The 24,298-nt window shown below is 49.5% G+C and overlaps 1 protein-coding gene across 1 annotated transcript; it reads right to left on the bottom strand.

Moving 5' to 3' along the window:
* Nucleotides 1-4,649: 4,649 nt before the first annotated feature.
* THNSL2 (threonine synthase like 2) lies at nt 4,650-12,615 on the bottom strand. Its single transcript, XM_082482872.1, has 8 exons — nt 12,363-12,615; nt 11,481-11,675; nt 11,069-11,221; nt 10,135-10,365; nt 9,120-9,268; nt 6,362-6,487; nt 5,262-5,401; nt 4,650-5,139 (listed from the first exon to the last, which is right to left on the bottom strand). The coding sequence occupies exons 1-8, from the start codon at nt 12,583-12,585 to the stop codon at nt 4,872-4,874; spliced, it is 1,485 nt and encodes a 494-aa protein (XP_082338998.1). The 5' UTR covers nt 12,586-12,615; the 3' UTR covers nt 4,650-4,871.
* Nucleotides 12,616-24,298: the final 11,683 nt, after the last annotated feature.

Genomic DNA, 24,298 nt, shown 5'->3' on the forward strand with positions numbered 1-24,298 from the left:
TGGTCCAGCTGACATGTAGATTCAGGGTGACTGGCAGGAGCTGGCTCCATTCCCCCCACGCATCCTCTCCTGCCTCCCACAGTCCCCACAGCGGCTGTGGGAGAGAAACGCGTGCCTCATGGCCCAGCCCTGACCAGGGCATCCTCCAAGTGAGCTGCATGTTCCTCCACCAGTCTTATAAGTGATACAGCAGATGGCCAGTGTCACTTCATGTATTTATTAACAGCAACATTTTAGGTAAGGGAAGCCCAGTTACCTTGGATGGCAGGAATAACATTGGGTGTAGTTGCCGTTCAGCATATGGAAAATTTTATTTGGGAGTTGCCTTCCATCACGTGAGCATCTGACTTTTTTTATTTGCATTTCTAGAGAGCTTTAGTACCGAGTTTCTATTTGAAGCCAGAGAGGCGAGAGGGCAGTAGGATGGTGGGGTCTCAGGTTTTCCCAGGAAGTGCACCCCGTGTTGGGAGATTAATATTGACCACGGGAGCGGCACAGGGACAGGGGTTTATAGCAGTACCTGTTTTTTCACAGTAAGGGTGAAAAAAACTGGGAAAACTAAGAAGCAAGTGAGAGGGACGGACTCCTATCTCTAGATCTTCACATCAAGATGTTCATAAGCCAACAAGTTGCTGGGCTCGATGAACGCGGCAGAGTGATGTTCAACAGCCCGTGTTGCGCCGGAGATCAAACAAAGTGATCTCCTCTGCCTTTAAAATGTATGAAGCTGCAAAATCTTAAGGGCATATAAACTTACTTTGATTGCAGGGCTTGGATCTTGGAAGTCGCATTCCTTTAATTTCCTTGAGCTGGTTGCTTTCCCCGTGAAGGACATGCACAGGGTGGTGAGTTTTCAATGGAAACTGGTTTTGCCTCATTTTCCACTTCTCTCCTGCTACAAGGAAAGAAGTGCAGAACTCCGGAGGCCTGCCTGCCTCTTTCTATGCAGACAGAAAGGGCTGGGTGTCTGTGTTTAATTACAGCCTGAAAGAACTGCATTTAAAAGACAACAGCAAGCTATTTAATTAATACTTATCATTAGCACACATAGGAATGCCTAGCAGCAAATTGCAACAACAAAGCAACTCCTTTTATTTTTTTTCCTTGCACTTGGGATAAATTAATTTAAAAAAAGAGTAAACAAACCATTTGCACCAGATTTGAGATGACTTTATATGGAGTGGGAGTACTGGGAGAGTAGGTATTACCCTAGGACAGCAGAGATCTATAAGAGCAGGCTTTTCAATCTCCAGCTCTCCTGGCCAAGAAGCTTATCTTCATCTATCCATCTATCTGTCTTTCTATCTCGGCATTTACACCGGGCTCATCCCTATGTCTGAGCGCCTACTTGTCTTCATACCTGTCCATAAATTACATGGCACCTCCAGGGCATTATAAATAATAATTCAACTCCCAAACCTTCAGAACACTGTTTTAAAGAATTGGCTTATAATTCACCACGCTGTGGACTCCTCCTCCCAGCCCATAAAGGTAACACTGGAGCAGAAGGATGTGAAGCCGTGGTCAGCAGAGGAAATGCCCCAAAATCAGTTCCTTGGGTGGGAGGGATCGAGTGGGCATCCAAGAGCCCGAAGATGGGAATGGACATAGTGGCAAAGCATGAGGGAGGGCTGGACTGCTCTGCTTGTGGGAAATAGCATCCTCATCCCATTGAGGATTTATGTAGTCCCCCTAATTTTTGCTTTGCCAGCACTGCAGACAGACAGTCATCCCATGTCCCCCTTTAATTAATAGCTCTTTTAATGGCAGTATTAATAGTTGGAGTGATGAAACACAGCGTGGCTTTGCTCCTGGTGTCTCCATAGGATGCAATGCCAGGCAATGACTGCTAGCTCAGAGGCAGACAGCTTAAAGGGTCAACCCCATGTGTAGCCAGATAGATCCCAACCCACGCTGGGACAAGTGCCCCAATCCCATGTTGGGCACACCAACAAACAGCTACAGGACAGCAAGATGCTTTGGTACATGCAGGCTACTGGGTAGAATCCTCCAGCTGAACCATGGGGGACCCTATTTCTCTATCCCAATACATTGCATTTCCATCCCAACACATTCATCTCCATCCCAATACAATACTTCCTACTTGGGGTACTTAGGAGTTAGGAGCATGTCCCAGCCATGTCCCTCAGTGTGAAGGGTGTCCCAGCCTCCAGGGGAACATGCCTGGCAAGACATGGGGTCCATGCAGAGGATGGCCACTGGCTCGTGGGCAATGATGTCTCCTGGGATGTGTGGGTTGGATCTGCTGGGGGTGAAGAGCCTTAAAATGGAATTTTTGCTGGGGAAAGCATGCACAGTTGATGTATGAGATTAATTATTTCACAAGTCTGGCCTGAACAGCTCTGGAAGGTGCAGAAGTAATATATCATTAACTCCAGGAACACGTCAAGCTGCCAGAGCTTGCAGCTGCCCATTAAATTGTTGGGCAAGGAGGTACTGCCTTCCTGCATGACTTTCCTCCCTGTGTTTGCCACTTTTCCATCAAACAAAGCTGACTTTCCCTCTCAGGCGGAGACCTGAAGAGGAGCAAGCAGAGCCCTGAGCACCCTTTTTGGGGTTGAAGTGGGAGCAAAAGTCCCTGTGTGAGAGAGCAGCTGGGGATGCCATAACCCCAGAGCAGGTGGTGGAACATGGCATACCCTTGAGGCCAGGTTCATCCCTGCATCCTGGGCTGCCACGGGCGGCCGTGCGTTGCCCTCTGTGGGACTATGGCCGCCCTGCAAGCTAAGCGTGTCTGTGCACCCTCCGCCTCAGCTCCAGGCATGAAACAGGCTTTTCCTGCTGTGCTTCTGCCCCGGAAATCCCAGAGAGGGGTTTCGTAGTGTCCTGCCTGAAAAACATCTGATTTGGACTGGGGGAAAAGCAACACCCTCACCCCATAGGGGTATCCTCAATGATCTTTGAGAATCAAACACCTTTTCCCCCCACATGGGCATCGTCTGCTGCCTTCCCGCAGTGAGGCTGGACCCTTTACCCGTCTGACTGCTTCAGAGCACAGGGATGGGAGCATGGCCATGTATTTGCCACACTTTCTGCTTGCAAAACACACCAGGGCTTTGGCGGCCTGCAAGCCCAGCACCCCTTGCCCCATCCTTCCTGTTGCTCCTTGGCCAGGGGTCTGGGTCCGGGTCCGGCTCCTTGCCCTACCGCCTCCCCTTTTATTCCAGTCCAGGCCAGCGAGGCAGATTTTCAATCTCTCACTTGGATGTGGAGCTGGATGCAATTTCAGGCCTCTCTCCCCTCGCAGGGTGTCTTAAGCTATGATTAAGAGCTAAATTACAACTGGGCAGCCATCCCTGACCAAGAACCGCAAGATTTGGGGAGGCACCTATTAAAGGCGGTGGAGTCCAACGAGTATAACGTGTACATCAATGAAAAGGACAGCCCGTCACAGGGGTCAAATGGGATCAGAGGGTTTTGTCATTGACACCACCAGTGACTAGCTGCACCATCTCCCAGTGCAAAGCTATCCTTAGGGGCAAGGGTATTCCTGAGGATGAGGCTGAGTTATTCCTTAAATAAGACATAGTTCGCTAGTCTGTTTGGCTCTTAAAGAGGGGTGAGTGATGGCCTCATGAAGCATCACACCTTCCCTGGACCCCACCACCATTTTCCTCCCAAACGCTCAATCCACACAACTAGTAGAGCCGTCAGCGTTAAAAACATCCAGCATCCAAGCGCTGTGGGGTTTTTGTGTAATTTTCAACTAAGCTGTTTCCCTCACCCCCGTTACTTGGCACGGGGCAGCCTCAGCCTTGGAGGAGGCGTGCATCCCTCCTCTCCTGCAGGGTTTTGGTGGGATGGAAGGAGGTGGCACGGGGCCGGCTGTGCCAGGGGGAGCCAAAGAAACGGCTGCCCCGGTGCCAGTAAGGCGGCTTGCAGCCCAGGCAAAGCTTCCCACTCTTCCCGCACATTCTGCAACATCCCATACTGATTCACTTCACAGAATTTACTTTTACCATGCTAAATGCCACTAAACCTTCAAATTAATCCTCCCATTATGGGACTTCCTTTGATGTCAAAGGGGGATTTTTTTTTGATGGCAAAGGGGGATTTTCCCCCCATGGTGTAATTATTCATTTTTTTCCCCCCTCTTTTTAGGCACAAGAGATTCCTGCCAGATGCACGACTTGTGGAGGCAGCTCCCACACGAGGTATTTATATATTTATATGTATATGATGGGAATGTGGTATTGAAAGACCTGAAGTTTCAGGCTGAACATAAGGGGAATTTCCCATTTCCTGTTTGTTTCAGTGGAAGTTGCCTGGGAAGAGTCTGCAGCAGTACTGGGACCAAAAGCTGCAAGATATGGCACTGGAAAGTAGCTCCTTAAAATAGACGTGTCCAGGGAAAACATCCGCTGTTTAACACTGTCACTGAGCAAGTTTCAATACCTGGGAATGATGCCTGGCACTGCTTAAACTATGGGGATGAGTAAAGCGGATCCACCCCAGCCCTGCATGCATTTCTCATTCAGCATCTTAGGTGGTACTGGGACCACTGGGCTGAACATCCTCACGCGGGGCCAGAATCACTGGATAATGCTCAGGAAGATGGTGACTGTGAGTAGTGCTAAGGGAGCTTTTTGTAATAGCATGTAATGATGGAACAGGTGGGTTTATTCAGAGTTCCAATGAATTTTTATTAATTTCCGGGAAAAAGAGTATACAACTGCAGAGCTCTTTACTGAAAATGTTACTAAATAGTCTATATAATTCAATGGTGAAGTGTGTTCCTGCTAATAATTCATTGCACAGAGACCGGAGGCTCCTCTCCCAGCATAACATCGGGCTCTCCTAGGGATAGAAAATGAGCCCTGGGAGGCATCGGCCAGCCGTGCCCCGGTAGCTCAGGTCTGCGTGACTCCCTGCCTGGTGATCCCATGCCGTCCCGGGGGGGCTGATGGACACCCCATTGCCTGCCGCCGCTGTGCCACGACTTCAATCTGCTCCCGGAGCACCTGTGCCCAGTCCTGCCCCCGCTCCAGGGGGGTGGACCTCGTCTTCATTGCTGTTAAGGCAGTGATTTCAGGAGGGAGCTGGGGAACCAGGCCGGCTTGGAGCAGGGCATCCTGAAATTTGGCTGCAGAGGCCGGAGCTAAGCAACACCGGGGCGTGCTGAAAAGGAAAGAAAAGGAAGAAAACTTTTGACGTAAGCAAGCCCTGAGCTGGAGATGCTGCAGGAGCAAGGGGGAAGTGGTGCTCTGGTCCCCAGTGCTCCTGACCATGGCTGTCCTTACCTGGCTGGCTGCGAGTAGTGGTAGTGAGCAGCCACAGCAGAGTGGGGGCACAGCAGGTAGCGGTTTTCCTCCCAGCAGCGTTGCATGGCTTGCACGATGTCCTCATCGGAGGCTGAGCATGACCGCAGGGTCTTGGAAAGCTGTGGCCCCAGGGGGAACAGGGAGGTTTACACAGGGCTTCACCACGCCACACGTTCCCAGCCGGGCTTGTGCCACAGGCATTCAGCAAAACAGTTTGAAACAGGGAGGCTGGAGGATGAAGATCCCCAGGGACCGAAGGAAAAGAGGTTGCTGCTGCAGCTGGGGGATGAGGTACTGTTGAAAATGGCTGCAGGGCCAGGGTGTGAGCAAGGGGTTTCCAGCCCCAGCTGCTGGAAGTGTGGGTGGAGAGGAGCCGAGACTCAGCTCCTCAGCTCTGCGCTGCTATTTGCATGCTCCAAGGGAGTTTCTGAGGGCTTATTAAACCCACCTCAGTGTAATAGCTCTCCTTTCTTTTAATAATGCAATCTTTTAGTACCTATTTTGCTACTGCGCAAGCAGGAGCGGGTGCCAGGCGAAGGATGCTCAGTGGGGGACAGCATGTGTTGGATGGGAAGAGGCGGGACTTTGCATCTGTCCCAAAGAGCCTCGCAACTCAGACGTTTGGTTTTCTTTTGTATTTCTCTCTGCTTTGTGTTCGCGTTCCCATTTGCCACAACACCGAGGCTGAATTGCAGCCCCAAACCCAGCAGACACCCTCCCAAGAGCCACGCTCGATTTGTGCCGGCACCTGCTACACGATGCCTCGGTGCAAAGGCACTGGAGTGGCCAAGGAAGGGGTGGTTGCATATTCTACTTAAATAATTGTAGGCAGTTTTTAATCAGTTTTGCAAAGAAGAGAGAGGTTACTTAAAGAAAAAAAAGAAGTAATTTAAAAAGGCATTTTAACATCTCCATGCACACACACTGATATAAAACTCCTCTGGCCTCAAGCTTAAATTTTTGGTTGGAAACTTTACACAATGATATTTTTATTATGAAAATGAGTAGAAAACAACTGGTAGCAGTAGCAGTAAATCTCCTTACACACACACAAGGTGCCGCATGTGTGAGGAACTGACCTTTCTGTGCAAATCCTCCGGCAGCTTAAGGCTTTTCGACATGCTGAATCGCTCCATAAGCGTTTTCATCAGGCTGCTGTCAGAGCCTGAGAGCAGCCAGAGGATCCTCTCCATGTTGTAAGGCTCCTGGGATAACAAGACAATAGGTGAGCTGCGGAAATTCAAGCGTCTGTCTCAGGGGGGAGAGCACCTGTGTGGATTCTCTGATGTCTAATTAGGGTCAAGATCCTACTGCTGCGTTTTTCTTGGTGGAAGCTGGGGTGGACTTTGTGTCTTCCCCCTGCATACCTACTTCCCAAGACAAGTCTTTGGGAACACGATGTCTTTCAGACCTCTGACCTGTCAGAGCAGTCTGGCAGTGACCATCAGATTAAAAAAAAAACTAATGAAGTGGCAACTGATAAATCAATGGTGTGACCACAACTGTAGCATCACCTTGAGGAACCCAGGCTAATAACATACTATGTATTTGAGAACCAGAAATATCCAGCTGTTTACTCAGTGTTGCAGATGCTGTTGTGAGTCACTCAGCTCCCGCGTGACTTAATGAGACACCCTGCTCCCTGCAGGGCTGACTGATAATCTTTATGAACATATAAGGCACATATAGGGCCTGACTGGCCTGCATGGCTATGTAGCAATCGGTGTTGCAACACTGCAGCAAAACTTGGTGCAAGACCATACAGGAGGGTCCCAAACCAATTTCACCGCTCACCGTCTCATTCCTGCATGCTCACGAGCACCAAGAAACATTCATCCAGGTGGTTTGGCCAAGATACCTTGTAGGGACAGACAGGACAAGGGGCATTGACTACCGAGTCCTCATCACATCTACTGGGTTCAAGTGCTGGTTTTGGATGAGCTCTTTATACCTTTCAGCAGCTGACAGTGCCTGTGACCTTTTGTCTCTCCATCCTGTCCTACCTTGGTGAGTCATCAGGACCTACTCAGCCTTTTGTGTCCTTATCTGGGTGGCTTACGGCCCCAGTCCTGTTCTTCGGCCCCAGTCCTGTTCTTCGTCTTCCCACTACCATCTCCCAGAGCCTCCAGCCTATAATCTTCAGTCTAGTCTGGGCGTAGCCTGCCCTTTGCTTTAGGCTGTCCCCTGTTTCAGGTTGTCCTCCGCTTCCCAACCTGGCTGTCCTGAGAAGCTACGTGTCAGCATGCCTGGACTTCGATGACCTGCTACCGCAGGTGCTTCCGGCACTGTCCTCCTGATGCCCCTTCTCCTGTCCTTCCTTCTGCTGCTCCCACATCCAGACCTTCCCCTTCACCCTCCATTTGTACCAGCTTTATGGTTTCCACTACAGATCACTGCATTGACACCTCTAAATCAAACTGGGCCAGGACAGTGGTGCAAGAACTGGCCTTGCCATTATTAGCCAGCTATCTGCTGTGGTTTTGTCCTGTGCAACTGGAGTTATCCAGGAGAACATCAGGGCCCAGTTTGGAGGACAGGTCATGCGGAGGACTGTTCCCAAGGAAGGTTTTGGCATGCGGACATGAGCTGAGTGGTGCTTCCTGACCTAGACTTTCTGCTTCACCTTCAACTCTTCAGTTAGTGTCTAACTGGAAAGTTTTCTCTGCTTTAGCGTAATCTGCAGAAGAGGCAACCTGAAAAGGTTGTGCACTCTCTTTCCAACACCCTACTGGACAAAGCCCTGAGCAACCCAGTGTGACCTCAGGACTGACCCTTCTTTGAGGAGGTCCTAACTAGAGACCTCCCGAATTCCCTTCCAGCATGAATGATCTGTTGAGCTATGGAAATATTTGCATGAATGCTTCACATGTGAGCTGAACAATGATGTCCCATGCAGCCGTGGAGAGGGATGTGCAGAGGGATACACCCATCCAGTTCCTTGGGAATCTCTGGGCATGACCTCGCCTGGCTACCTTTCCTCATGATCCCAAAGTCTGGCACATGCTTAGGTGCCTCAGCAGACCAGTGCTACTGAAGGGACATGGGCCAAGAGAGGAGCCCAGCTACTCTTTGAGTTCTGAGGAGCCCCATAAATTCATGCCTCGGGAAGAAAGTCAAGCTGCAGACCACAGCAGCCTGGTGATAGGGGCATAATGTCTTCCCAGTGCATAGCTTTTGTAAAATCCAGGTAGCTTAAGGCCACAGTGATACACCACCAAGTGTTTCACACTTTGGCCACTTGTTTGGAAGCAGATCCAATCCCTGTGGATCACGGGGTAGGTATGAAATGGGAGGTATTTGTTTCCAGGTGTTTGGTTTCTCTACCTCCATGACTTTTCATTTCTGAGGCCTTTGCCTGCCTGCTGAGACTTGTTTTGCTCTGAGCAAGCTGCAGATGGCCATAGATGAGGCATTTCTTCTGGGCTTCCCTGCCTTCTTCCTGGTCTCTTCTCTTGCTCTTGGTGGAGCCTTTCAGAAGCATCAACAAAGCCCTTGAGACATGACGAGATTTATAATTTTCTAAGTGCCACATTTTGAGAAAATGTCCCCCTCCGTTGCGAACCTTGCACATAATGAAACCCCAGAAACCCAGCATTTAACAATGAAGACTACAAAGTCAAGCCCTAAAAAGTGAGGAAGAAGGTGTTTGATCTCTCTCAGCTCAGCAGTCTGCAGCATAAATGCTCAATATGAGTCACACCTCTTACTGCATTGCTGAGAAGCATTGCCAGTGTCGGAATTATGCCCTCATAAACCAGGTACAACAGAGTACGAGGGAAAAAATATAAAACTATATAATATTTGGTATTTTCCCATTTTGGCCAATTCATTACATACCTGAATATCCATGGCTGATGCTAATGTAGCCTTCACGCTCTCTGACAGTGAGAAATCTCCATGTTGAACAGTCCTATGAATGATGTCATTGCTGTTAACCACAGCAACAAGTCGAATCGGGAGACCCATTTTCTGGGCAATACAACCAGCTGAAAAAAAGTGAAAAAATACATGCGTGCTTGATGAAGAAACATTCAAAGGAGATTTAGCGACGAAGTCATTGTACAAATTGATTGAGCATGTACTTCAGAAGCAGACACAAATGACATTCCCTAATGGACTCTGAGATATCTGTCTTTAATGTTTTGGTAGAGCACCAGATTCTAAAAACCAGGGATGCAATGCTCCACCTGCCGTCGAACACTGACCATTGGGCATCTCCACAATTAAAGACAGATGGGCAGGGGACCGAGAGGTCAGGTAGCTGCCATTCAAGCAAGAGAGAGGAAGCTTTTGGGTTCTTGCAGCTTGTTAATGCTGCCTCAGACGTGCAGCCTGGAAATACAGTGAATGCAGTTGAGTGTGTGGAATTCTTTATTGCTTTCATAAGACAGTTGTATGCCTATTTTGGGATGGAGGCAATCAAGGATTCACATTTAGAAGGCCAGATTATGCAATTAAGAGTGGTTCTCTTGACTGCTCACTACCATGCAAACCAGAATAGGATCAGGCAGGACTCCACACCTCTGTTAATGTCTCACTTAGGAAATCAGAGCCATGGTATTTTCCCTCTTTTCTGGATCAAAAACATTCTGTCCTCTTCTAATGTGCCCATCCTCAAGATAGCTACAGCCATCATCAAGGGGTGGTGTGGGATTTTCTGCACCTTGCATCAGTGACATCTAAATGAGTAATAGCCACACATGAGTAATAAAATATAAGTGGTTCTGAAGAAATCCTACCAGAGAGTGGGTGTTTTAATAAATAGCAATACCCAGCATCTGCAAAGTGCTTTTAGTCCATAGGTCACAGCACTCTCTCTCTTCCATATCTAACCTATCTTTTTTCCCTTCACCTGTGATATTTCCTCCTCCTCCTGTTGGCACAACAATTTCCACCACTGGCAGCGGGGTGGTATCCAGGGAGGGGGCACACTGGAAGTAAGCATAGAAGTGGTGAGCAATCTGCACCATAATCCTAGACCAATTGACCGAATTCAAGCTCATCAGATTGTATTTTCTGGCAAAATCAACATCAGCGAACAGTTCCTTGATCGGCTCATCGATTTCATCGCTGTTCCCATGAGCTGTCAAAAGGAGAAAGGAAAGATTAGATCTGCCAACATCAGCGCATCAGGCACAAGGTATTTCTGCTCAGAAACAGGGTCAGTCTCAAGCCCTGGGTTTTGCTGCCGCCAGGGGTGTCCTGAGCTGCCCGTTTGCCTGGGGGGCTGTACCAGCCAGGGGTTGAGTATCACCACGTGGGTGCTGGGTGGTTTCTGCAGACATCACACTGCGCTCTCATTTACGCCAAGCATATATTTGCCAGGAAGGCAAATGCCCGCATCCCCTGTGAGATGCCAAAGTGAGACCTGGCTGAGCAGAGGAGTCCATGGGACAGCTCAAGCACCCCGTGGTGATCCCCACCATGGGGATGGCGCAGAGGTAGGGGATGGACCACCCATGAATGTGAGGGTCCAGAGGGAAGGGGTCACTGTTGATCCTTTTAGTGCCAAGAAATGGTGCTGACTTCAGTGCAGTGAAGCACCAACCACCTGCATGGAGGCAGCTCTGGTCTGTGACCAAGTGAAAAGGAAGCCTTGAACCACTCTCCACCAAAGTGGGGACATCTGCTATAGGGTCCTGTTAGCCAGACATCTGGGCATGGTGGCCATAATGGCAATGACCCAGCTGGCTGCAGCTGGAAAAGCAGCAGCCCCCTGAGACTTTTAGGGTCATGGTTTTGACAGAGCAGGGCCATAAAGTGGACAGTCCAACAGTAATGCTAACCAGCAAAGACATGGACGTTGTCTTCAATGACAGTGGTCATCTGAAGTTCCTGTATCTGGGTGCAGTACCCCTTGGGCAGCAGAACAAAGATGTCCATGTTCTTCTGCCCTCTCACGCTCTCGATGGCTGAACTCCCTGTGTCCCCTGAAGTCCCTGTTCCAAAGTGAGGTAGAACCAAGAAAAGCAAAAAATTGATGCATCAGTGAACGCTGCGTCACTGCACTTTAAGAAAAAGATGCAAAAATGATCCATGAGATGTTTTTGGCTAGAGCAGTCACCCTGGCATTGCCTGGATATCACTCACCAGCCACCCAGGAGGCAATACCACCCCAGGACATCTATGGGGAGGGCCGTGGGATGATGGCTCTGAAGGTAAAAACCTGCCCTGAAGTTTTACCTCGTATATACTCACCCACCAGAATAGTGACATGCTTCTGCCTTTTCTCCAAGAAGTACTGCAAAAACTGCCCCGTGCAGGACAAGGACAGATCCTTAAAAGCATAAGTAACCCCGTGCCACAGCTCCAAAACATTCAGCCCATCTTTCAGCCTGGACAGATGGACGACGTCCTTGTGTCTGAACCTGCTGAAGGCCCTGTCGATCAGGTCTAGAGGGGAAATAGTTAAAGGGGCTGTTAGATTGGGTAAAGGAGTATTTTTCTGACCCATGGCTTCCTGCATCTGTGCTCTTCATGTTCCTGGAAAGCTTTTTGCATAACCCACTCTCAGTTGCCGAAGAGGTGACAGATATCCAAAAAGTTATTCTTAGTTATTAGGAGTAAACCAGCCCGCTCTACTGTCTTTGATAGCTCTGTGGTGAGAGACCCCAGGGGACACCCGACACAATCAGAGCAAACTCTTAAACTATAAAATACAGGAAACTCAAATTTTGTCATAACGTGCTGTTGAGATAGAGGTTGTAGCTGCCCTCTAGTGGAAGTGATAGCTGTTAAATATTAAAAGCATTAAAAATTGGACCTCAATGAGAGCGTGGAGCAGCGGAAAGCCCTGGTGGGAGGGCAGGTCTGGAGCAGTGAGCAGAACCACAGCATCAGCCATTGCTATTGCAGTCACCACAATCCCTATTTGCACACAGGGGACACCTTTTCCAGAAGGTAACAAGACACAGCAAGGTGACAGAGAAGAGGGTATGGAAAGGAGCAGGAAGTGGTGCAACAGGCTCTATCCTCTGGGGCCTGCGAAGAGGATGGGGCGAAGGCAGGCAGATGCATCTGAAGGCCCCAAAATCTTTGTGAACTTCCCTGCAAGCAGCTCCCTGCATGGCTGAGGCTCACCGTTGAGCGTGCTCCTCGGGACCAGCTCGGATGCGATGAAGAGGGAGCACAGCTCCTTTACCAGCTCCTGGTAGGAGAGGCAGCTCCACCTCCGCAGGGTGTCCCCGTCCACTGAGGGGATGCTCTGGGGCATGAAGAGGCCCCCGTCAGGTGCGTAGCCAGAGAAGAGCGCTCCCTCAAAGTCGACAGCCCCTGTGCCTCCCCGCGTGCTGACGTACTCCATGGGTCCTGGGGATGCACCGCAGTCACTGCCAGGGCCCCAGAGCGTCCCCCCCCACCGGGGACAGCCCTGCATCCCAAGCTTATCGTCCCCCCCCCCCAAAGCTTGTCGTGTGGACAGACAGCTCCTCAGGGAAGAAAATGCTTTTTCCCCTAAAAAAATCTCACACTGTGGGGAGCTGGAGTGGACAGAGCTGGCGGAGGGCACGCGGCGTTTTGTGGGTGGTGGAAACACTGCCTGAGATTTGCAGGGAGGTGACAGGAGCCTCCTCGTCCTGCTTTCCCTGTGCCCTTCCCACCCTGCCCCGGAGACACTTCCCAGCCTGAGCAAAAGCCCTGACAGCGCAGAAGTCACCGCGAGCACGTCATGTCCCCTGCAGGCTATTTGCAAAAGCTGGAGTTTTAAAATAAAAAAAAAAAAAAAAGGAAATACGTTTTGAGAGAAGGCTGATTTTGTTCAAAGGGGTTAAACTGAGGACAGGATTTAACTCAGTGTAGGAAGGGCTGAGCTAAATCCACCCGACTCATGCAAATCCCACCGAGCAGCCGCGGGTGCTGCCGGGAGAGGCCCTCTCTCACCCCGATCCCATGAACCCCCCGCAGCCATTCCCACCTGGGGCACTCTGGCCAACGGTGCAGCCCCTCGGCACGGCACGGCACGGCACAAGGTCGTTTGACCCCACGCAGAGGCAGGAAAGTGGCTGAGCAACTCGCCTTGCCGCCACCGCCGCTTGCAACTCAGCCACCCTTTGCACTTGTGCTCATGGAAAACTTCTCCCCGTTGCGACTCACCAAGGTTCCCCTCGCCGCGGCGCAGCCGGCGGACGTGGCTGCCCTACACCAAGCCTGGGAATGGGAATACGTGGGAAAGATGGAGTCAAACTGTTCCTGCTGGTGCCGGGCAGCGGGGCAAGGAGCAGCAGGCACGAGCTGCAGCCAGGGGGAAATCTAGTTAAATATTAGGAGATAGCTTTTAAGCGTGAGGGTGACTGAGCACGGGGCTTGGAGAGCTTATTGTCTCTAGTATCACCTTGGAGAAACTCAAAATTCACCTGTGAGAGCACTGAGACACCTGATTTAACTGTGAGGTTGGATTTAAATTTGAGATTGAACCTGCTTAAAGCAGGGTTTGGGTCAGAAACCTCCAAAGGTCCTTTCCAACCAAAATCAGTCTGTAATTCAGCTGCGTCCAACCTGCGAGGCTGGGATGCCATAACAGCCCCGTCCCACCAATGGAGAAACTGAGGCACATGAGGGTGACGGGACATGTGCAAAAAAAGGGGCCTGTGCAAAAAAAATGAGTTCTCCTTTGCAGGGAAGGGCTGTGCATCCCTTTTCTTATTTTTCAGTTTAATAAATAATACGTGTTTTTTAAAGGGCAAGGTCAGCACAGGGCTGGTGGCTGCGTGGACCCAGCGTGAAGCGCAGCATGTGCCGCTGGAGTGTGCGTGGGGACTTCAGCCCAGGAAGGCAAGGTACAGAGGTACAAAGGATGGCTGATAACAGCCAGCCACGAGTCAGAAGCCCACGTCTGCAGTCAGGGACACATTGGAAGCCGACCCAACATACGTTGCCTCTTTTAACTCTGGTGAGTAACTGAAGCCATGAGAAAAGTCTCTGGGAGACAGTGGTCCAGTCCTTGCCCTGAGCACCAATGTGGAAAGGGGCTTTTCTACACACAGCGTCCAGAAAGGACTGTTTCTGCCAGCTCCTCAGAGGGAGGCAGAAGATAAATTCAGGCTCTGGGCAAAGTTGCCCTTGACAGTGTTGCTCAGGGTCAAACAGAGAAGATGTAACAGAGGAGGAAGCAAAGAGCAGCTTTTTGGAACACGTCTGAGCTTACCCAGTGGGCCAGAGCGGTGATAATAGTCTCCATTTTCAGACTACCTCTAGGAAATCAATTAGAAATGGAGCTACTTATTTATAATTATTTAAATTATATCACCCAACCAGCCTGCAACTTCCCACCATAGGGATATCTCTGTGCCCAACATTTCTCATCGCGTTGCAAAGATGAAGCCTGAGGCACCCAAACATGTTGTGGTCTAAGGGTCCTCCCCGTACCTGCAACCACTGGGTCCTCACAGCAGTGGGTTTCTGACCCCGTCCGAATGGGGGTCCATCCCCATCCCAAATGTGCATCCAAGTCCTTTCACACAGAGCTGGAAAAGACAGGCAGCAGGGCAGGACTTTGCTCTTCAGGGATGGCTTGGGTTTAAATCGGTGGTGAAACCTCCCCAGGGCCATCCCTGGAGTCACCAAAAGCCTCCAGGGTCACCTGGCAAGCTGAGGCGAGTGGCCGATGTCCCTGAAATGGAGCCTTGGCTCCATTTCGAGGACATCAGCCACTCGCCTCAGCTGGCTCCAATGTGCAGGACAAATCCCACTTTGGCAAAGTGATGTAAAGAGTTGATGTTCTCAATCCTGTACGTTTTTAATGCCCTGTGTATTTTTGGAAGGGAAATGATCTTTTAATACCCAGTCAGGTTAGTTACTAGTCCTTTCCTCATTTACCACCTCCGAAAGGTTTTTCCCCCTCATTGTGCTCCAGTGGTAGCTGATTCAAAAAACTTCAAGCAGCGGAGAAAACAGTGAAGTAATAGAAAGAAAGAAAATACTAAACACTGCAGGATACGTGATTCACTTCCTCTACCCTAACCTCTCCCATGACAAGATGCCAAGGTGAATTTGGGATTTTCCTTCCTTGCAGCATTCTCTGCCCATGCAGAGGCAGAGGACACTTTGAGCCCAGCTCAAATTTAAGCTAGAACAAGGAAAGGATCAAATCCCTAGGAAGAGCTGCACAAGCTGATAGTTTTTATTACCAGTGTAATAATTTAGTATCAGCAGTGTTCATCTGAGCATCTTCACAAAGGTCACCTATCACACCCCAGTGGGACCTCACCTACTCCCACCACCATACAACTTTATGCCTCTAGGCATTTACTCACTGTACATCTAATACTTTTAATGTGTGCATTAGCTGTGTGAGATGATAACTTCACTGATTCATCTGAATTTTTTTGGTTTTTTTCAAGTGAAGAGCTTGGAGTCAGACTGATGATCTCTTCAACATTCCAGACCTCTGGGGTGCATGCAGGAACCCTGCAAAAAAAAAAGAATAAGAGTAATACCAGAATACCCACCATTCTGCACTTGGAGATAGAAATAGCAGCACGGCTGTTGCCCCAGCTTTATCTATGCCCTGGGCCTATCAGCGGTGACAGCCCTCGCTAATGAGATCATCGGTTAATGCTGTGATGGCAGGGATTGCTTATGTGGCAGCCACAGGTGAGCACAGAGCACAGGGGACACAGCTGGGACACACACCGGGACAACAATGACATTTATTAGGAGGGCTTTTCCCATGCTTGGCCCTGCAAGCTCCATGCATTCATGTCTAAAGCACCATTTCTTTAATATTATTTTGAATTTTAAAAGAAAGGAGGGGAAGAGTGTGCCCGTGCTGCTGCACATCAGCCCACCGGGGCTCAGCCACTGCAGCAACGGACCAAGAGCTGGAAAATATAACAGCTTGTAATTAACTTGGTCTTGCCCAGTGCCTCCATATGCCTGCTGGGATTTGCATTTCCACTTTGGACCTTGTCTGTTCTGAGCGGTTCATGCTCTTTGGATTCACCTGTCAGAAACCAGATGTACTTGCAAACCCCAGCCAAGGCTGCTGTCAGACTTTTCCAACTTTTTTTCATGCTGCGTGGGTTTTCATCCCTCCAGACAGAATTTCCTCAGCCTCTCCACCCACCAAAAGCATCCCAAAGTGTGGCGAGGACCAAGGAAGCAGAAGGACACATACAGCAGTGAGAAACCAACTTTTTTCCTGAGCCAGCCCCCCCAGAATTTCAGGTCTCGGCCCAGAAAACGTCACAGTGCCTGAAGGAAAGCATTGCTCTCAGCTGCATGTTTGCTGAGCAGATTTCTATCGTCTCCACCAACGGGGCCCCTCTATATGGCCCAAGCACAAGTAAGACGTTGGGTTTGGGTCCCCTTTCCATACCCCCAGCAGAACATCCCCAGGCACAGGAGCGCTGGGGACCACAGGCTGGGCCAGAGCCACCAGCGAATGTCACTAGATGGCGGCAACGCCTTGCATCCACGGAGGAGATGCACAAACTCCTCGGGGGAGCCTTGGTCTGCTTGCACCCTGCCTTTCCCACCCTCGCACAGGTCCCTCCGCTTTTTTGGGACACGGACACCCAGCCATCCCACTGGGATTTCAAGCAACAGCCAGGAAGCACCTCTCCCAAAAGCCCCATTTTGGAGCTGAGGAAGAGGAGGCAGGGGCAACATCCTGCAGCAGGATGCCAGGCTATGAAGGTGCATGGTCTGAGCCAACGCAAGGGCTTATTGAGGTAGGAAAGAGGTTGTTCATGTTCACCCCATCTTCTCCCTGAGATCCGTCCTGGGGTTTTATCACCCTCCTTCCAGCCTGGTCCTTCCTCCGCTGGGGGTCTCTGGAGCCTACTGCCAGGGACAGACTGGGAAAAGGGCACATGGAAAGACCCCAATTCACAATCAGGACCAGAACACACCAAATTTGATTAAAAAAAAATAAATCACGTAAGCCTGGAAAGCACAAAAATCTCCCCCTTGTCTCCCAGTCCTGTCTCTGCCCACGAGCTGGCTGGTGTCTGCAAACCATACACAAACAAAAGTTTTCACACCTATAAGAGACCCAAGCAATGCCAGGCAGGTCCAGTAAGTGGGTGATGTTTGGGGTTTTGCAGTGCCACTTACTACCCCATACAGAGTATGTCCCGGTGGAAAGCATGTTATGTTGTCTGAGAAAAAATATATAAGCTTGTCTCTGGGGGCAAATGAAGGAGTTATGTGTCCCCCTCTCCTCTGATGCACAGAAGCATGAACTTTCACAGAGAAAACAAGGAAATTCCAGGTAAAAATGGCAAGGTTTTGGCCAGAAATCAAACTATTTTAGTCCTGCCTTTCTCAGAGGCAGACCCACACATCAGTGAGGTTCAGGGACCCATAGCAGGAAGGGAACTAGGAAGTTTGCAGAGGGTGTCTGTAGCTGCACAGGCAGATGCACACCCATAATATGTTCAAACCTCATGTCAAGAGACATAAGGCAGAAATGTAAATTATAAATTAATTAAAGTGCACGAAGCTGCCCCTTTGTTACAGCAAATGTGGCTCTTCTTCCCTCTTTCTAAAACTGATATGAATTACAGGTATCTCAGCTGACATGAGGTAGGACTTCCACGTGGGTCAACACCTCTTCTCACCTACAAATGTGCCCACGCATACTTTTCCACCTTTATGTCTGGTCTGGTGATTTTGCAGAGCAAGGAGTGCCAGTGCATCAGCCCTCTCCCCACAGCTGGGTGCGACGCTCTTTCCTCACCACGAGGTGTTTCACAACAGGCTCAAGGACATCTGTGTTGTGGTTTGGATCTTGTAGACCAAAGTGCAGGACCCACTCATAACGGCAGAGCAGAAAGGGAGCGTGAGGATGGGATTGTGCAATGCTGGCTCCCATGGTGGGACACTGAAGACGCTATTACCTGAAGAGGGTTGTGCAATCTGGTCCTACTATGCCAAAGATTATATTAAATAGCAGGGCCAAATTTTATCTGCAATCCCATAGGATATGTGGTCTGTGGCCACCCACCAGGGACTTGACAAGGAAGATGCTGAGGAGGCTGAGCAGTTACGTTTGCTTTATCAGCTTTTCCAGGTGACTTTAGGAAAGTCACTCAGTCCCTATGCACTGCATCATGTATAAAACAGGGATACTTGTGCTCAAGGAGGTGGTTTGACTATAGCAAACACAGCAGCAGCACCAAGCAGTACACGCACAGGGACAATCCTGGACTTTGTCCACAGCTCTGGCCTTGCTGGCACTGTGGTCATTTCCCATGGAGCGTTTCTCTGGCCATGAACCCAGTGAAAACTCAGGTGCTCTCAGACCCCATACAACCTCTCACTCTGCCCTCCTCGCGGCAGGGTCATGCCTCAGCACTAAGCACCTGGTTTGTGCATCTCTCTTGTGTCATTGCTTTCCCCAGCCTAGGAGCACCATCTGCCAAGGAAGGTCATCTTAGGGGCTCTTGTTTGGACTTTCATTTATTTTAAATATAAACTGTGGTTATATGTTTGGCTCAGAGAGGGACAGGAACACTGGTCTTTGGCACAGTGCATCTGCACATTCACTCTGGAGAGGTGAAGATACCAGGGTGATGGTCACCCTAGAGTGTGAGGCTCCATTAGATATTATGGGTATATGGGACACCGAATCAATTGCTTTGACAATGTTATTACATTTATGAAAAGCCATTTCAGGGAATGGGACATTCGTATAGTGCACGTGTGTGGTAAGATGGGTTGTACATCAGGACCCACGTGCAAGTTGTAGGGCACACAGATGGACAGGCACCTACTCATGCCTGTATGGGCCTGAGTACCTCTCCTTGACTGCAATCCACTGTGAGAAATCATTAAGTGAGCCACTGTGCTTGATAAATCAGGATCGAGAAGAGCATAGGCTAGCTGAAGAGGTGAGCACAGGCCCAGAGCCACAGCCAGGTACCCCTCCAGGACTGGAGTTCATCTGAATCCCTGTAGGTGCTTGGAGGCTGCTGCTCTTTGCATCCCGACATGCAAGTCTCCACTTGATCAGACAAAGGTTTGCTTACCCCCACTATGTCTCAGGGGCTGTACATGTGCCTGGATCAGATGGAAACATCTGCACTGCAGACATGCGGTCAGGTGAGATGAAACACATTTTTATCGGTTAAATGTTCGCTGGTTCTGCCTTGGTGGACTCTTCCACACCTCCCTCCTTCAAGAACATTAACTGCTAATGGCTCCACTTCTTTCCCAACATTTTCTTTCCCTGTCCTGTCACAAACTAGCTCCATAAGCAACAAGCACCATTTTCAGCCCTGACTCCATACGCTGGGTAGTGGGATGGAGGATAGCCTCATCCCACCAAAGGCCAAGCTGCGAGGGCAATACATGCCCTCTGAGGGCTTGAGTAGGGGCCTGTGTGCCCGGAGAGAGGTAATGGCACTGCACCGCAGGTGTTTGAGGCAAGAGAGTGGGAGGTGAGTGGCACGGCCAACAGCTTTATTCCTGCAATGAGGCGGGACCCCAATGGCAAATGCTAGCTCTTCAGGAAGCTCTGCTCCCCAGGTCATCACTGGCAAGCAAAGCGAAGGCAGTGACAGGTCTCACGCTACCAGGGAAATGGCTGCCTTGCCCTTGGAGAAGCAATACTGAGCCTTTGCTCCCTTTGGGACCTTTGTAATAAGATGACAAGGGCTGAGGGCTGCCCTTCACTGAATTACGGCATTAATGGAAAGCTTTATCAAGTGTCAGGGCTCTGTACAAGCTGCCGCTTTGGCCACTCTTATCAAGGCTCTGATAATGGTATATCTAATCTAAACCAATATGAAGTGGCGCTTGCATGTCTACGGCTTGGAAGTTACAGCTTGGAGGCAGTCAGCCTCCAGGATACTACCACAGCCATTTTAAAATGATAAAAAGCTGGGAAAGGTGCAGCATTTCATCTCAGTGCTGTCTTAGTAATGCAGCACAGTGAAAACGTGTTGAAAACTAAGAGGGACAAAGAGTTCACGGTGGCAGCAGCATCTTTTCCCATCCCATCCAACCTTTCAAAGCAATGCAGCCATGTGGCCTACTGAAGAAACCTTTGTTCCTCAAGGTTAAAAATAATCAGACCCAAGATGTGAAAACTGGGCAGCAGCCCAAGTTCCCAGGTACAAGCACAGCAGAAATAGGGATGACCCAAGCAATAATATGGTTTGAGACAGATGGAATTCCACCAGGGGAACTGTGATTGGCAAGCTTGTGACCAAGCTCTTCATAAAATGGCTTGGGGGTGTCCAACTGGACCTGCATTGGAGAATTCTGTGACTAAAACAGCAAAAGCCCCGGCTCGTAGCCTTTCACATTTGGGCTAAGAAAATCCTAGTGTAGAGCCCAGTTCCAGCTTCTCAAAGTACTGCAGTGAAACCAAAGGCTTCACAAAGTCTGGAGAGTTACTGGTGGGATAGATAAGAGCAAGAGAGGAGACAGAGGCGAGGTGCACGGAGACATTCCCAGACCTCCACAAGGCTGCCAGGTACCCTGTCCTGGGCTACAGCAAAGTGCCTCTCCCCACACAGTGCTCCAGCTGTAAAGTCCTTTTCAGAGTTCAGAGTTTAAATCAAAGTTTTAGTTCAGACTGAAGGAGGCAGAGAAGGACTTTTGCTGCAGAAGCCCTGAGACTCAAAATCCTGTTCCCCATGATAAGGTCCAAACCATCAAGAAGCAGTGCACATAGGAGGGTGGTTTCCCAGTGCCCTGGCAGACACTGAGTGAAAGTGGGAGCTGGGAACGGGAATCTCAGGGAAGGGTTGAGGGAAGGTGATAACAGCCTGCAACTGCTCCAAGAGCAGTTACAGAGATGATGGGACCAAACTCTTCTTGGTTGTGGCAGATGTTATAACATGAGGCATCAGCCACAAATTGCACTTTGGGACATTTGGGTTGAGCACCTCTTCTTCAAGAGGTGGGTGCTGCAGACCCAAGATGGGTACACAGAGAAGCAGAAGGGGTGGGGTTTGAGATTTGGCCAAAGCCATGCCTGAGCTGATCTGGTGCTCGTGGTGTTATTGCTTTGAGCAGGAGGTTGAACCACAGACCTTGAGAGGTCCCTCCCAACTGGCTTTTCTCCCATTCATCACCTTGGGACACAGAGCTTTCGGATACCTCCATGGCTAGGAGGAAGTTGAGAAATTGTTCATGTCGATATCTTTGATTCAGGTGCGAAAAGCAGAAATGAGACACTTGTGTCCTTTTTTTCCTGACAAGCTTCTAAGACCCTGTGCTTTATTTTCTGAGCAACTTAAACATGGAAGTACCTGCTGGCTTCCCACAAGAAGCAGCCTCCTCAATAATTTTTGAAAATGATCCATGAATTTTCTCTTTCTACAATCGAGGTCCAGGTTCTAGGGTATGGATTTGGTTTTAATCAAATGGTCAACTGATGCAGCCTTGTGTTAATGAAACTCAGGTGCATTTTCTTGACCATGGAAAGTTAAAGTGATGTTATGTTTTAAGAGACCCTGTATTCTGGTGGGGAGATGTAAAAGTATTCTGAACTTTGCTATTGAGATTAAGTTTATCTCACCTGGCGTTTGCTCAGCAGGCCTGGCTAGATAATAATTACCCTGGCCAAATTTAATTCAGTAAGGATTTCTTCTTTTTTGTATAAGAATTTCTGCATTTCTTTACTATGGGAAATATAAGAACATCAGTCCAGCAGAATATTTGCAGACAAAACAGAGTTTTTATTTTAATAATTGATAATCAGTTGGTTGCATTTCCAAACCTGCCAGCAGTGATCCAGAGTTCACATTTATCCAATGCATTGAAGCTGGGAGCATAGACATATTATATCTCTCCACAGTAAGTAAGAAGAGGAGAGGATACCTGCAGAAAACAACTTGGGTTTCAAGTGGGGTGAATTCTCTCATGAGTTGCCCATTTCTGCCAGCTACCAAGAGAGTCCTGAACAATTATATTATCCTTTTTACATTTGGTGGGCAACATCCAGACCTTAGGAGCCTGGCCTGCCCAGGGGAAGTTCTCACCCAATTTCTGGTGGTTCAGCTGCTCAGATTAGGCATAATAAGCATTTAATAGTTTGTGCGACAAAACCCAGTGGGCTTTTTTGAATCCTATCTTAGGCTCAGGTCTCATTAGCTTGGTGGTTGTATCTCCTTTCAAGGTGGCACGGGTGTCCCAGGGAGATTGTGGGCCTGGGAAGCCTGCAGTGGCTGAGATGGGCTGTCAGGGAAAATACCAGGCGCTCTTTCAAGCACCTAATATTGGATTCATCTTGGCTAATATGAAATACTTACAAATGCCCTAGTCATGTAGGCTTCTTTTGGATAGGCTGGAGGGAGATAGGAAGCCCTGGGACACTACTCATGATGCATTTCTCCTATTTCTCTCATTCTGCTCATCTAGACATTAGCTCAGAGGTAGTCATTGCACTGCACATGGCTGGGGTTACCTGAGAAAGGTCTCTCCCTACTGAATTAGTGGCCACCACTTCTCCCTAGCCTGCACAAGGAAATAGATGAGAACTGGGCATCCACCCTGGCAGTGGGATGTGGTCAGATATGGCCAGTCTGGGAGTGCATCTCACTGAAAAATGAATGAAAAACACAACTCCAGGCTGCTCCGGTTGGTGATGGTGGGGGAAAAATGAGCTGTGCAGAGCTGGAGCTTTCTGGTGGTGATCACCCCACAATGCATCGGGAGTGCTGGGCTCCGAAGTGAGTCAGATGATAGAAAAATATTCAGGTGTTTTTTCAAGTCTGAATCTCTCTCCCCATCATGCAAAGAGAGGGGACCCGAATTGCCTGGATGAGCAGCCAGAGGTCCAGGGCGTGAATGTGTGGGAGGCACTCGTGCTTCCAGGTGGCCTATTGCTGGAGGACATTGCCTGGTGGGACACAGGGAGCTGCCAGCTGCGGCTGCTGCCAGAACCTGACCAGAGAGGTCAGTCACCACTGTCCCCATGAAGAAGACACTGAAATGGGACATGTGGCAGCATAGCTCCACGTGACCCCGGGGTATTCACCCAGGGCAGGGGAAAAAATGAAATGCCATTCATAAGGTGACATCATCCCTGGTGGGAAGCAGGGGATAAAAACGAAAAAAAGCTGAAAAGCTATTTGGAGAAATTGCTGAATCAACCCCCCATGAGCACTCTCTGAACCCTCCAAGCCCCTGCTGCAGCACGGAGGATGATCTCCACCATGGACTCACCCACCGCCCGCCCCACCAGCAGACACTGCCTGTACTAATTAACCAGAAACTGAAGCTGTATCTAGCCTGGCTAGCGTCACTGTTCACCACTGCAGTGCAGAGAGTGGAGGTGAGCAGCTGCAGAGGACTCTGGCAGCATCTCCAAATTGGAAGGAGACAGATTTTTTTCACGCTTATCCGTGTTTCCACTTTAAAAAAAGCCAAAGATGCTATGAGAAGGCAGAATGGAAGAATTGCAGAGGAGAAGGCATGTGAGTGAAAAGGGAGGAAAACCCTCAGATGGTGACTTTGAGAGGAAAGAGGAATCCGCTGGGGCAGAGGATGAGATGGTAGTAAGAAGCTGAGCCTGGGAATCCAGACCCAGAAGATGGATGCTCAGACGCTGTGCAGCAACCTCGGATGCTCAGCCATGGGGATCATACTGGGACTGGAGACCAGCCCCAAGTCCTCCACTGGAGGAAGGAATCGGGATCAGCTTGGAGGCCGCTGCTGGCCCTACTTCTGATGGAGCATTTGGGAGAAATGCAGCTCAGAGGGCTGGGATGCTCTGACTGTACATGAGTGACTGTGGCTCCTCTGGGGAAAGGAGAGGAAAGGGGGTTTTAGCAGTGGCTGCTGGCAATAGCCTTGGGTGATCACTAATGGCACCAGTTCATCTATCCACACAAAACCCCTTTCTGGAGATAAGGCCATAGTGATGGAGTCTGAATTAAACTGCAGTCTTCAGGATGGGACAGTTCAAGCCCAGGATTTGATTGTGAGTTGTGTTTTTGCCTTAGGGGACGATGATGATTTTGTGACTCCAGGGGACACCATAATCTTTCACTATTTTCTCCTCTTCCAGATGTGCACTTCCAGACTGCAAGCTCATTAGATGATTTGGCTTGTTCCTCTGA

Source organism: Vanellus vanellus (genome assembly GCF_965231255.1).
Source record: "Vanellus vanellus genome assembly, chromosome: 4".
In the NCBI taxonomy this organism is placed as follows: Eukaryota; Metazoa; Chordata; class Aves; order Charadriiformes; family Charadriidae; genus Vanellus; species Vanellus vanellus.

Excerpts from the sequence above, each read along its gene's own strand:
- THNSL2 (XM_082482872.1), bottom strand. The coding sequence starts at position 12,585 with ATGGAGTACGTCAGCACGCGGGGAGGCACAGGGGCTGTCGACTTTGAG. Across the intron at positions 11,222-11,480 it reads GCATGTCACTATTCTGGTGG|GGACTTCAGGGGACACAGGG; the intron begins GTGAGTATATAC and ends ACTTTGGAACAG. Across the intron at positions 5,140-5,261 it reads CACTACTCGCAGCCAGCCAG|CACGCCCCGGTGTTGCTTAG; the intron begins GTAAGGACAGCC and ends TTTCCTTTTCAG.